Source organism: Phocoena phocoena, chromosome 14 (assembly GCF_963924675.1).
Source record: "Phocoena phocoena chromosome 14, mPhoPho1.1, whole genome shotgun sequence".
NCBI classification, from domain to species: Eukaryota; Metazoa; Chordata; class Mammalia; order Artiodactyla; family Phocoenidae; genus Phocoena; species Phocoena phocoena.
The window spans coordinates 89,877,736-89,892,844 of NC_089232.1; the positions used below are offsets into that span (position 1 = coordinate 89,877,736).

A 15,109-nucleotide genomic window follows, 5' to 3' on the forward strand; every position below is an offset into this window, starting at 1 on the left:
TAGATGACCATAAGATAATGAGATTTACCCTGCTAGCTGGAAATGTGTCATTTTCACTTCATCTCAACAAATAGTTCTGTGTCACCACTGCTGCTGCTGAGGCTGAGTTGGAGAGAATGACACAGAGAGGAGACCCCTGCCCATAGAGAGTAGGAATCTGATGGCCCCAGAATGTTCTACCAAAGGGGAGGAGGTTTTCAGGTTTTCTTTTGTATACAGAACATGCGTGTCCTGCATTTTTGTCCTCGTGAGAGTTTTTATTGAGGTGTGGGAGATGCCTGAATTAATAATGGGTTAGTCAGAAACTCTGCACACACGCACCTCAGAGAAATAACAAGTCTCCATGGTGCTGTTTAGTTCTTTGTGTGGCCTGCTATTGGCATACCTGCGCAGTGACCAGCTGGAGGTTAAAATCGGTTGTTACTTCCATCCTGTTTATCATGCGTAAACTAAGGAGAATTGGTTATCTGGTTTACAAATATTCTATTTAAACAGTTTCTTTAAAATGAGTTAATACTATCCCTCATCTTTTGTAAGATTAAAAAAATATTTAAAAGAAATCTGTGCTCATCAAGAGTGATTTGATGCTTTTATTCCATTTAGGAAATTTTCTCAGGGGCTTTCTCACTGTTTAGAAAGAAAGATATGGTGTTTGGAAAGAGAACGCTGACAAGCGAAGGGGATGTTGCTGCCGTGACGCCGAGTGACCGGTGGTCACAGACGTCTTTCTACAAGTTGCCTTATGTGCAAGTGTGTCCCGATAAGACATCATCCTGTGAAGTTTGAGACCTAAACACACGGAATTTTTATTTTCTTTGGGAGGAGTCCATTTTTCACAGTCACTGACCAGGTTAATGTGGCCTGTGTAGTTCTTCTCTGAGCCAGGATCACTCTTCAGTTTGAGAAAAGGTAACGTGGTATAAGTCAAGGGGCTCCTTATGCTGGAAGTTACGGTTCTTGTCACTCCATAGTCTCTGTCCCCTGTCTGAATCCTGTGGTCAGGGGAACAAGAAAAGAGGCACAGGCCACAGTAATGTTTGGGGCTCAAATCATCAGTTTAGTTTGAAGTTTGGATTAGAAGGTTAATGACCTGACCAGAGAGACCAGTTTTGATTTCTAGAACTGACAGACTTTGTCTCCTTAAGACAAAGGAAGCAGTTAAACCCAGGCCACAGAGAGATGAGAATTAGTTTAAGAAACAGTGGCATCCACCTAAAGGGGTGGGATAGGGAGGATGGGAGGGAGACAGAGGGAGGGGATATGGGGATGTATCTATATGTATAGCTGATTCACTTTGTTATACAGCAGAAACTAACACACCATTGTAAAGCAATTATACTCCAATAAAGATGTTAAAAAAAAGAGAAAGAAACAGTGGCCATAGTTATCAGGTGGTAGTGTCCGAGATGATAACGTCCTAATAAAGCTAAACTCAATATTTCAAAGGCTTTCAAAAGGTTACATAGATATATAAAGTTTCTTTTATTTTAGCTAAGGTTTATAGCCAAGATAAAAATTAATAAAAAATTTCCTATAGGTAGCCCTCTCATAATTGAGACTCCATTAAGGAAAATAATATATTAGATGCTTGTTGACCAGAGGGAAAGTTTGGGAAGCCCTTGAAGTCTTAAAGCGATGAGGTGTTGGGAGGGGGCCTTTCCTCTCCCTACTTTCGTTCTAGACGGGAGGGCTAGGCTGGAGACTAGTCAGTTTTATCACCCCGGGTGGCAGCTTACTCCAAATAGTATTCTAATGTCACTGTGGCCCCCAGTCACCCCAGCCCTGAGTTTACTGCCCCATGACCAATATGGGAATTATTTCTACATCTTAAGCTCATTTCAAGCTTTTGAGGTTTCCAAAGTAAAAATTTTCTCCTCAGTATTAAAAAAAATCCTCTTAATTAAAAAAAAAAAGTCTTAGTATGGAAATTTTCAAATATTTCAGTTACTTTTTAAAGAAAACTTTACATCTGTTTTCTTGGCTTGAGGTTTGGCATCCATCCTTCTCTTTGGAGGAAACTCAAATATTTATAGATGATTTGCTTTGCCTTGGAATTCAAGAGACTTATGAATGTTGAGATGCAAACCATGACTTAATAATGACCTTGTCTTCACAACTTCAGCAATATAATGATAGCAACATTCTGAACAGACCATGCCCCTTTGCCGAATGGTACAGCAGAGGAAAAGTGGATGAGCCATGATTTGATGCTGAGGACAGGAATTGAGGCTTGTCTCTAAGTCGTTGTTATTACTTGTTGGCTCTGACAGAAAAATTCACCATTATACAGCTATGACCTGGCAATATGCTCATATTAGAAATGTAATAGGATCTGTACTATTCAAACAGATTAGCCAGGTTCTTCTGGAATTCAGCTGAACGTGAAGGTGTCCTCACCATGACCAGCCTTGTGACACCCAGCTCGCAGTGACACAGGGCTGTGTCTAGCACTCAGGCTCAGTGATTGAGCTGTGTGGTCTGCAGGCATCCCGGGCTGCATGTGAATTCCCCAGTCCAGTAGCTTTCCTTCCCATGTTTATAAAAGAGGCTCTGACCTTCCCTACACAGGATGTTTGCAACAGCAACTCTCAACTGTGGAATTTGCTTATTTAACTGGTTTAATTCTGCCTGGTTGATGGAGTTCAAAGTAGAAAGTCTTTTGGGGGTAAGGTTTATGTATCATTTACTGAGCTTTAGTTGCACGTGCCAGAATATCTGATCCAAATTGGCTTTAGCAGGAAAGGATTTCACTGGTCCATGTGACTGAAGAGTCCAGAGCTGCTTGTGGCACCAGCTGTGGCCCAGCCCTGGGCTCAAGCAGTGCCGGCAGAGCCCAGGTTCTCTCTCCAACTCTAGTCAAGCGCTCCTCTGCATGGCTTTGCTCTCAGGCTCTCCCCAGTGGTGACAAAACCTTGCAGCAAGTCCAAACAGAAGTACCTGTGAAAGAGGCAGTTCCGGCAGCTCCCACACAAGCCCTTGGTCAGACGCTGACGTGGATCAGCCTTGGTTACAAAGCTCTGCTGTAGCACAAGGAGGACACTTGGTCTAATTCTGCAAATGGGTCCCCTTCAGGTGCGGCATCCGTGGAAACAGACACACTGTGCTGGTTCCAAAAACCAGAGGCGTAGATGCTCAGTAGGAAAAGGAACCAATTTCCACTGAAGTTTATTAATTCAAGTCAGTGTGATGTACTGAGCACCTGGAGGTATGAAGAGGGCTCTACAGGGGCACAAAGCTTTGTAAAAAGCACTGCTTCTGACCTGTAAGGATTGCAGCTGAGTGGTGGACAGCTGTGTGGGTAAGAGTCTCAAATCACAAGCTCGAGTGCTGGAAATGTAAACATTCTATTGAGTCCTCGTTTTCAGTCACGTCTCAGAGTGGGTGTTGAGAAGAAGCGTCAGGTGTATGCCGCCTCTGCCCACTCAGATTTGCTTCTGGGTCTTCAGTTATCATTAGTTCTGAAGCTGGCCCCTGCTGCACTCCCAGGGTCCTGACATCCCAGCTCTGATGGAACAACAGTAGAGTTTCCTGCAAGCAGAGAGCTGGCTCTCCCGTGCCTTCTGGGCTGAAGGGGTCTTAGGGGGGTGGGCACCACTTGGCAGTGGGGCTGCTTGAGGCTCTTTAGACCGGTGTGCTTGTTGGTCTCCTGACACTCAGGTCTCCTTAGTTTGGGGTTTGGTTTGGTTTGGTTTTGTCCTGCCTTTCCTGTGACAGCCTAGAAAGGACTATTTTAAGGTACTGTGCCATCAACTTGTACCACGCTTCCCTCTCACCCTCCTCTCTCTCAAGATCTAGGAAATGTTACAGAGTCTGAGAGTCAGGGAACCTTTGCGCTTACTCAGCACACGTTCTTCTAAACCCACTGGGTTTTCTATGTAAATGAGCCTTTCCTAGTCCTCACAGGGTTTTGATCTTTAATTCCTAAAAGCAACAAATCCTTCATTCATTTAACAAATATTTATTGGGCACTTACTATATGTTATTATGGTGTGTGTTGGAGATATTACAGTTAATAAAGTAGTGTGATTAACCTCATGGCACTTACATTCTAGAGAGGGAGATTAGCTTAGAACGATTAGATTAGATAGACAGATAGACAGACAGGGTAGATAAAAGCCATGGTGTAGACTAAATATGGTGGAAAAACTTTGAGGCATGTTATCAGTGATATTACTTAGAGCATTTCTTTGGAGAAATGACCATAGGTGTTCAAGACTGGAAACAGAGAAACCACAGAAAGGCTGCTGAACAGACACCACAGGAACAGATATTCCTTGGGCCAGACTGGTGGCAGGGGAGCGGGTGAGATGAAATCAGATTCTGAGCGTGTTGAAGGTCTGTATTCCAGTAGGGTGTGCTGGTGGACTGGCACTGGGAATGAGAGCGATATGGAAGTTACAGCTGGCTCAGGTTTTGAGTGTGAGCTCCGTGATGGATGGAGCCTACCTGGAGAGGAAACCTGGGGAGCAGGCTGGAGAGGAGGTTAGGGCATCACTGTTAAGTCTAAATGTGATTAATTTGAGATGCTTACTTGGATACTTGATTTCAAGGTCCAATACGTAACTGATACGGTGAGTCTGGCATTTAGAGAAAGGTTAAAGAATAGATCAAGCTTGGAGAATTATCAGATATAAATGGTGCTTAAAGTCACAGGACCTGAGGTGTGATGTGAATAGGAAAGGTGGAGCCTTGGGGAAGCTGAGAGGACCCCGAAAGGGCTGGCCTCCAATGCTCCGCTCCCTCTTGGAAGCTGTCGACGGGAAAACAATGCACAATGTGAGAGCTGTGAGTCAAGTTTTATTTGGGGCAAAATGAGGACTGTAGCCCGGGAGACAGCCTCTCAGATAGTGCCAAGGAACTGCTCTGAAGAGACGGGTGGGGAGGCCAGTGTACATGTGATTTCGGTGAAGGGGGTACATGTAATCAAGCACACATTTTGGCAGAAGTTCGCTGCCGGTCACAAGCAGATGTCTGTATCAGTGATTTTAGTGCTTTTCTGGATATGAGAAAATGTGAGAAACTGTGCTCTTAAAATCTTCTCCTGAAAGGATCTAAGTATCTGAAGGCCTGTTCTGCCAGTTCTTTCCAGAGCACAGAGGGCCTCCTTCCTGAGCTCCGCCCTGAGCTCCTTTCAGGGTGTGTTAAAGGTCAGCGACTGCAGTGACCTAATCTTTGTGGAGTCAGATGGCAAGTGACAATTTTCAGTTGGCAAGACAGACGAAGGCAGTGTTAGCAACCTTGGCACTGCTGGGTCCTCTGGGGCCTCTCCCACAAGACATGGGGCAGGTGTCTTCCTTGCTCCTTGGGTCATCTGTTGTTTTGTGCGGCGCAGGTGGTAAAGCTCTGCTCAGCTGCCCCAGGAAGGGATGGCCCCGGGGTGGGGGGATCTTGCCAAATCTCAGGTCTGGTCTAAGATTTAAGTACTCGTGGTTTCAAGTAGAAGCGGTGTTTAAGGTTGATTTGGAAGAATGAGTGGAATTTTAAGAGGTCAGAGGTTGGCATTTTTTTTTCCTCTAGGGCCAGGCAGCCCGTATATCAGGCTTTGGGGGCCAAGAGGAAAACTGAGGCTATGTATTGACACTTACGCAACAAGAGAGAAAACAATCTTCCACAAATTGTTACTGATAAAAACTGAATTATAATAATAATTGAGAACTTTTTTTGTAATCCAAGTCTTCTGGTGGGTAGAATGGGATTCTCTTTATGGGAGAACGTTTTCACCTTGAGTTCACTATTTAGCGCCCCTCATCATGACAGATCATAAATGTTCAGCTATCAATGCTGATCTAGGATGGGATTTTACCTGTTTCATCTTTGAAAGTGTGTTCTCACATAAAATATTCTTCTTTTGATTCATTTTTTTCAACCAGCCGTTCCCATGGGAGAACAGTGCGTGGCTGGGTATGCCCGAGTCCTCGGGGCCTCTGAGCTCCCGACGCCCCTTCCGTATGTGCTCTGGGAGGGGCTGTGGGGCTCCTGTAAGGGGCTGATGCCGAGCTCCCTCGGGGAGCGGTGAGAGGCCATCTGGCAAGCCCGTTTGGCCAGAGGCCCGGGAAAGCCCTCTCGGAGTCCTCTCCACAGCTCCCCGCACTCAGAAACCAGAGGCCCCACTGCTCTGAGGACTCCTGCCCCTGCCACCCCCAGAGGGAGCCCAGCCTGGTGGAGTGCAGCTGTCCGCCGTCCTAGGGCTGAGCGACAGCTTCTCCAAGGAGGGCTACATCTCCTCACATTTCCCCCCGAGAGGGAGGACTGGCCCTCAGCCGAGGGCACCACACAGCGTGAATAACTCCCACAGTGAACATCCCCTCTTTGACCCGCAGTGTGCATCCCACCTGCCGTTGGACTCTGCCTGCTACATCTATTCCAGGTGGACAGGGGGGTTACGGCCAGAGGCATGACTCGGGCGCAATGAGGAAGGTGCAGGAAGGGGCCTATGACATCAAGTTTTCAGGCACGTGCTAATAGGAGCACTTGGTACAGCAAAGATCTATCTTTTTATCCATTTTAACATTTAATAAAAAGGCAAAACTACTGCTTTGCTCTTTTAGAAGGACCTGCAAGTAGTCTATTAGGAATGCTATGTAATCAAAGAGAAAGATATTAACATATGGTGTGTTATATTTTATGTGTTTTTACCCAGTTATCTACCTCCCCAAACTAACTGATTAGAATGTATATAAAACAAGTCTAGTCCTAAGTTAGAAAATAAAAATTACAGATACTTCTCCATCTTTCTTCTGCAGCAAATACCATGGAGAGATGAGAAGTCATTTTTAAGCATAATAAGTAGGGTTATGTCAGCTGCAGCAACAAGCCCCCAGATCTCGATTTCCTAGCACAAGAAGAGTTGTGGTGGGCAGCTTCCCCCGTGTTCTGATCCAGGGTTCTCCATCCCTCCCACTGTGGCTGTACCCTGGAGACCCCTTCAGGCAGCCAGTGATAGGAAAGGGAGGGTGCAGAAAACGCTCCTTCCCACTATTGGGGCGTAGAAGCTACATCCATTACTGTCTCTTGGCAGCAGCTCCCAGGACCAGCGCTGTGCTGACGCGGGAAGCACACGAGTGTGTGGGAACTAGCTAACACAGGAGACCCCCTGCATGCGACTTGTTCATTCCATAAAGAGTAAGGTTACATCATCTTAGATCCCAACAGAAATTAAGAAAACAAAGGCCTCATCTAGTCCTATGCCCGGTATCAAAGCACACACGTTACAAATGGACAGTGCACGTTAGTCGGTTTTCTAGTCGCACTCCGGTTGCCTTGCTGATCGCCAGCTCGGTACCTCCTTTGTAGTGATCCAGCGGAGAAGAGGCGGGCTCCCATCGAGGCTGTTCACACCGGTTGTGGTTTTCGGAAGCCGTCAATTGTGTCAATACCATATCGGAAACTTGGAAATGCCGCCTACCGTGCACACTTTTTCTTGATCACTGTGGAATACCAAAACCAGTTGTATGTCATAGCTTGCTACTGACATTAGTCAAGTCATGACTAACAGCTACTTCCATAAAATGTACTTTAAAGGCCGAAGTATCTACATAAATATGTTCACTTGGAATTTTTCTACGTTGTATTTTTTCTAAGACCTCCTAAATCCAGACTGTCTAACCAAAGCATTGATAATAGGAAAAGTTTAAAGACCACTAGTAAATTGACATAATTTTAAATGGATGTTTTAAGATTCCTTCCCTATTTAAAGATTATGTGCTTCTGAGAATTTTTCTGTGTTCATCTTTGTGTTTCATATTCACCATCGCAAGTGAAAGTAGAGAACCAAGAGTAGCAGCTTTTCAGTATCTCAGTACCATCGTCAAAATGGGACAGTGTGATTTTAAACAAATACATGATCGAGAAGATGAAGAGCAACTTTATGTTAGTTCCTAAAGATGCAAATTTCAGAATTGTCAATGGTATACAAATGCATATAATAACAAGTGAATATTTAGTGTATAGCCACTCACCAAATCCCTGTCCTTTGAATTATGTGTGTGCGTGTGTGTATGCGTGAGGGAGGGGAGGCTGTGTGTGCTCTCTTGTTTGTGTAAAACATAAGGGTACATTTTTCACTTTTCTACACCTCTTCATGCAAGACATGTTGGCTGTGAGAGGTCAGATTTTAAACAAAAGACAACTTATGGAGTAATTATTCATGATATACATATTTTTTTACAGCTGGAGTCATACGTTTCCACTAATATATTAAATATTTAATAGTACAGGATTCAATTTATGCTGAGCAATCTTTGTTCTGTAATATTTCAGACATACAAAGGACTATTGAGAATAACAATTTTTACATCCGTGACTTACTATGCACAGCCTAAGGGAAAATGTACAAGTTTCCAGTAAGCTTCCTATATAAGCCTTCCCCAGGACCACCCCACCCCCAAATCAAATATCATTTTACTTTATTTTTATATATAAATATTTGTATAACATTTATGTAAGCGTTTACGTAAATGTGTGATACCCTATATATCTTTATGCAACTTGTTTTTGCTGTCAATATTACTCACATTTTGCCATGTTGATACAGTAGATCTAGTTTATCTGAAGTTCTGTATAGAATACAATTTTAATACTACACCAAACTAGATATATCTGTCCTCCTCTTGAGGGACGTTTGTCTCCTGTTTGAATGTATTTATTTCTTTGTGCTGTTAAAAGCCCTGCCTCGGTGGCTGGGCTGCCGCAACAAGTTACCACAGACTGGTCGGCTTACAACAGACACGCTGTCTCCCGCGTGGAGGCTGCCCGTGGGGCGTCAGCCGGGCCGTGCTTGGAGGGACGCACCCCTCCAAGAGTCCTGCCTTCTCTCCCCCAACTCCTGGGGCCCCAGTGCTCCTGGGCTTGTGGCCGCATGGTCCAGCCTCTGCCTCTGTGGCCACGTTGCCTTCCCCTCCTCTCTGCATCTTCCCCTTTCTGTCTCCTTAAGGACTTAGGGGCCACCTGGGTAGTCAAGAATGATTAACTTAATTACGTCTGCAAAGACCCTGTTTCCAAATAAGGTCCCTTTCACAGGGTCCAGGTAGACGTGAATTTGGGGGCCACCATTCAGCCGGGCAGCCAGTGCCTCTGAGCACGTCCAGGAGTAGAATTGGTGGGTCATCTCCAGCTGTCCTCAGAACAGCTCCCACAGCAGCTACACTTACTCACGTCCCCACCAATGGGACAGAGGCTTCCCTATGTGCCCCTGCACAACCTACACATGCTCATTGGCAGGCTTTTATAATTTCCGTCAACCTAAAGGACAAGAAACGGTAATGCTTTATGGTCTAGCTTTGCATGTCCCCGGCTTCTAGGGAGTTTGATCAACTTTTCATATATTTATTGGCCATGGAGGTTTCCTCTTCTGTGGATTAACTAATTGAACACTTTGCCCCATTTTCTATAGTGATTTCATATTTTTATTGATATTAAAAGATCTGTATATATTCTGGGTGTGGTACATGTATACAATGGAATATTACTCAGCCATAAAAAAAGAATGAAATCATGCCATTTGCAGCAACATGGATGGACTTAGAGACTGTCATACTGAGTGAAGTGAGTCAGACAAAGAAAGACAAACATATGATATCACTTATATGTGGAATCTAAGAAAAGGGTACAAATGAACGTATCTATAAAACAGAAAAAGTTACAGATGTAGAAAACAAACTTATGGTTACCAGGGGTTGGAGGGGAGGAATAAACTGGGAGATTGGGATTGACATATACACACTACTATATATAAGACAGATAACTAATAAGCACCTACTGTATAGTACAGGGAACCCTACTCGATACTCTGTAATGGCCTATATGGGAAAAGACTCTAAAAAAGAGTAGATATATGTATATGTATAACTGATTCACTTTGCTGTACACTGGAAACTAACGCAACATTGTAAATCAACTATACTCCAATAAAAATTAAAAAAAAAAAAAACAGAAATGGAAGAAGCAAAATGTCCAGAACTAAAGAAGGATTTAAGAATTCAACTTGAAGAATCCTAAATTTTAAATAACAAACAAAAAAGTAGAAGATACTAAAGATATGATAGAAATACAAATTGAAAAATTCAAATTGATTTGTAATTATAATAAATCAATTAACCATAAATCATGTCAATCATAATAAACGTAAATAAATTTAAAATTTCTATATTAAAAAATAAAAGATCTTTATATATTCTGGATTCTAAATCTCTGTCACTTATGTTTATGACAAATATCTTCCAATCTGTGGCTTATATTTTTATTTTTTAAACGTATGTTGATACAACTTTTTAAACTTTAATGTAGTTGAATGTATCTGTAGTTTCTGTAGTATCTGTAGTTATTGTTGTGCCTTGTTTGTAGCATTCCTCCATCCTCGAATCATAAAGATATTCCCTAGTCTTTTTATTCTAAAAGTACTAAGTTTTGCTTTTAATATTTAGGTGTTCAATTACATTGAATTTTTTTGTGTGTGTATGATGTGATATTGTAATCTAATTTTATTTTGTTTTCCTTTGAATGACCTAAAGTCCCAGAATAATTTATTAATTTACCATGTCATCTCTCTCATATATTTTAAAATATATGAGTATATATATATATATATATATATATATATATGAATATTCCTTTCTTGCTTTTTTCATGAAGGTAGCATTTTTAATTAAGTGCTGTGGATCATTCAATAAGTTGTGTTGTATAATTTTAAAATATTAGGTTCTCACTTCATATCCTATACCAATGCAAGTCTGAGGAGGGTCAAATATTTAATGTAAAGTAAAAGCTCTGGAGGAAGAAAATTTAGAATAATACTTGTATAATTTTTTTCTTAAAGGCCTTTAGTCACAATAATAGAAAGATGATAATGGTAGAAAGCTCAGACAGATGTTGCCATATAAATAAAAACAAATACTGAAAAACTATACATAAAAGTATGAAAACAAGAAGCTGAGATACAAACTTGCGACATGATTAAAATTTTAGACAAAAGGAGTATGGCACCAGAAAAATAAGCAAAGAACATGAACAGAAAATATGCAAAGCAAAATGTAAACAAACAATAAAAATTGGTCATCCTTTCTGATGTGCACACTTTGCCTCGACCAGCTTCCCCAGTAGCAGTACGAATTTTTTATGGTAATACCCAGTGGTTCTAAGGTTGGATAGTAATTTTAGAAGGTGATTTGATAATGGAATAAAAAGCTAGACATTTTTGACTTTTTGCAGTCATTAATTCCAACTCCTAAGAGTCTCTCAAGATAATTACCATCGAACAGTGGTATCACTAAAAACTAAAAATGGAAATAATCTCCTTGTTTAGCAATAAGAACCACCTGAAGCAGACGCTAAAATGCAGACAGTAGTATTGGTGAGTATTAGTAGCAGGGATGCCTTTTTTCTTCAATATTTGTGTATCTATATTTTTCCTTTATTTTTACAATGCACTTATGCCATAATTTCTGGTGGTTTAAAAAATATAGAAAAATTTTCAGGGACTTCCCTGGCGGTCCAGTGGTTAAGACTCCATGCTTCCAGTTCTGGGGGCATGGGTTCAATCCCTGGTCGGGGAACTAGGATCCGACGTGCCACGTGGTGCGGCCAAAAAAAGGAAAAAAAAATTTTCCTCATAGTTGGGCCTTTTGCACTATGAATTTGAAAAGTAATTCTCCCATAATTTCTGGTTCTTTTATGGTTTGACTTTTGGTTGTTTTTTTTTTTTTTTTTTTTGCGGTATGCGGGCCTCTCACTGTTGTGGCCTCTCCCGTTGCGGATGGAGCACAGGCTCCGGACGCTCAGGCCCAGCGGCCAATGGCTCACGGGCCCAGCTGCTCCACGGCATGTGGGATCTTCCCGGACCGGGGCACGAACCCGTGTCCCCTGCATCGGCAGGGGGACTCTCAACCACTGCGCCACCAGGGAAGCCCTGACTTTTGGTATTTTAAATCATCAATGCATTTGGAGTTTATTATTATGTAATGTGAAACTGTGGATGACATTTTTCCCCCAAAGGACCACTATTTATTGTGTACAACAGCTTTTCCACAATGATTTGAGGTGCAATATTTATCATATATTAAATTAATTTATATATTTGGGCCAATTTCTGGATTTTTTTAATGGATTTATATATATATTTATTTTGTTTTACTTATTTTTTAATTTTTTTTGGCTGTGTTGGGTCTTCGTTGCTGTGCACAGACTCTCTCTAGTTGCGGCGAGTCAGGGCTACTCTTCGTTGCGGTGCACAGGCTTCTTATTGTGGTGGCTTCTCGTTGGGAGCACAGGCTCTAGGTGCGTGGGCTTCAGTAGTTGTGGCACGTGGGCTCAGTAGTTGTGGCTTGCAGGCTCTAGAGTGCAGGCTCAGTAGTTATGGTGCACGGGCTTAGTTGCTCCGCAGCATATGGGATCTTCCCAGACCAGGGCTCGAACCTGTTTCTCCTGCATTGGCAGGTGGATTCTTAACCACAGTGCCACCAGGGAAGCCCTGAATTTTCTATTTTGTCAAATTGATTTTTCTGTCTGTATTTACATCACTAAGAGGTAAATTATTGAGGCGTTATAATATGTTAAACCAGAGCTTATCCCCTTCATTCTTCTTCTTTCACACATTTTCTTCTAGCTTTTCTTGCTTATTTTTCCATATGAATTTGGGAACTACTTTGTTTAGTAGTTAGACACTTGTTAGACTTAAAAGAGAATATGAATTTGATTTCATTTTTTAAAAAGTAGAAAAACCATCATAAGAAAATTGAAAAGACAAATGGCAAAGAGGAAATCAATGTTGGTAACTCGTATTCTAGAAAAAAAGGTTAATTCCCTTAATATACAAATCAATAAGGAACAGAGAAATACCCTCCATAAATGGACAAGAAATAAATAAAAAAGATTTGGCAGAAATGGAAAGATATTCAATATTACTCATCATAAAAAACAAAAGTACACTGAGAGCTTCATGACAAAGAAACTGGTACTGGAATTGCCACTTGCTGTAAACAACCAGAAACTGGGGAAAACATAATGGAGCATCTGTTTTCATGTTGGACAACAGGCAAGTGGGTCTAGGATCCCAGAGGAGAGGGGAAATTGAGGTGAAGTCCACAATTGTCCGTTTTTCTGCCTGGGCCACTTTCCAAGCTGCAGCACAGGGAGGGAAGCCCACCGTGGCATGGGTTCTTTCTGAATGGGAGAGACAAATTGAGTTTGGAGAGGCTGAGCAACTGGAGTTTACAGAGCAGATTCCCAGAGGAGAGTGAATCAGAGATGGAAAGAGCTCAAGAAATCTGCAGAGTCCTTGGCTGAGCAGGAAGCATTGGGTGAAGGGGACACTTTCAGGGCAGGGCAAAGAACGACTCTCAGGAAGCTGTGAGGCAAACAGTCCTCAGAGCTTATGCAGCGTTGGGAGCAGTAGTTCCAACCAGCCGAGTGGAGAGAGTGTGTCACATCCGAGGTCGTTCTGGAGACAGCCCAGAGTCACGTGGTAACTGCAGGCCTGGCACCGAAGACTACACACTCCAAGCGAAACATAAAAGCAAGCCTTGGAAAGACTGAGCTGATCTGCAAGTGATGCCCTGGCGCCAGCACAAACGCAGCAACACTGTTTAAATAAGACAACAAGATCTAGATCCTCAACATGGCGGTGTTCATAGTTCTAGCAACCACCAAATTTCGCTAGCAATGGGCAGAAACAGTAAAACATAACCCATAACTAGGAGAAAAGTCAGTCAAGAAACAGACCCAGAAAGGGCAGAGGTGACGCAGTCATCAGACAAGGATATAAAAACACTTTTTAAAATATGCTCAAGGATTGAAAGAACAACAAAAACACAATGAGGATAGAAATGGAAAGAATGAAAAACAACCAGTGGAACTTTCAGGGCTGAAAACACAATCTTTGAAATGAAAAATTCATCTGATGGTCAGAACAGCAGGGTTTATATTGAAGCCTCTTGATTTCTTTGACTCTTCTGGTTCCTTGTCCTGTGATAAAGGAATGGTCCGTCCCACATATTTCAGAGCTGGAAAGATTATGTGAGCATCGCTAGGATGAATAAACCTTCCTCTGAGTTTATGAATACCCAACCGATGCTGAAAACATAGAATGCTATACAAATGCAAATGCTCATTAATTGAAGTAATCACTCAATTCCTGAGTCTCCTAGAATTTTACTAATATGGAAAATCTGTGCAGACAGGTCAAACATTTTCAACAAAACAGTCAAATATATTAAATTTTGTATTATCTGTTATAGACGGTAATAAAATACATCTTTTGTTCATTCTTACCATTTTAATATTTTTTGCTAATATTGTGCTGAGTTAAGAATTACAGGGAAAAGGTACATAATTGAGAGACTGGACCAGATTTTAAGATCCTTTAGAATTCCATGATTTTATAATTTCTGAGATTTTGAGAGTTTAGGGTTTCCCAATCTTAGTGAATTTAATTTAGTAGGAAAATAAAGATGAAATGATCAATAAACAAGGATTTTCAATTTATTTTCTTTGGTAGGATACAATTTGATAATGCTTAATTGTGTATGAAAAAATGAAATTACAACAAATTTCTAACTTCTATTTAGTAGATCTCTTCATTAAAATCATTTTTTTAATCTTTCAGTGAATAACCCTATACCTTCCAATTTGAAATCTGAAGCAAAGAAGGCTGCTAAAATTCTAAGAGAATTCACAGAAATAACTTCCAGAAGTGGACCTGATAAGATCATTCCTGGTAGGTAAATGAAATACATACTTTTCACTTCTACATCTGCTCTGTTTCTTAAATTACCTTTGCAACCCTTGACTCACACAGGTCCTCAGACCACCTTTCTCCTCTGGGCCCGTCGTCCCGGCTGGTGTCCTGGGCAGCCCTCTCTCCTCCTCCGCTCTGCAGGGCCCATGGCCCTAAGTACCCTGTGTCCGTTTCCACTGCACGTTCCCCAAACTCACAGGTCCTTATCCTCAGTTTCTGAGGACTTTGGCAAACTCATCTTGCAAACTCACCAGCTAATCTCATTAATAAATTTTAATTTTGTGTTTTTTCTTTCTAGGTAAGATAGTTATACTTTATAGTGGTTTAAGAAGACTAATCAATGATTCCCAGCACAGCTACACATCTGTATTCCCTGGGTCA

General features: G+C 41.8%; 1 protein-coding gene across 1 annotated transcript in view; it reads left to right on the top strand.

The window, feature by feature from the left end:
• SH3YL1 (SH3 and SYLF domain containing 1) overlaps positions 1–15,109 on the top strand; it is a 48,281-nt gene that overhangs the window by 689 nt on the left and 32,483 nt on the right. The window contains exon 2 of the mRNA XM_065891215.1: positions 14,597–14,707. Coding sequence (XP_065747287.1) covers positions 14,597–14,707 — 111 coding nt within the window. The remainder of the gene's footprint in view (positions 1–14,596; positions 14,708–15,109) is intronic.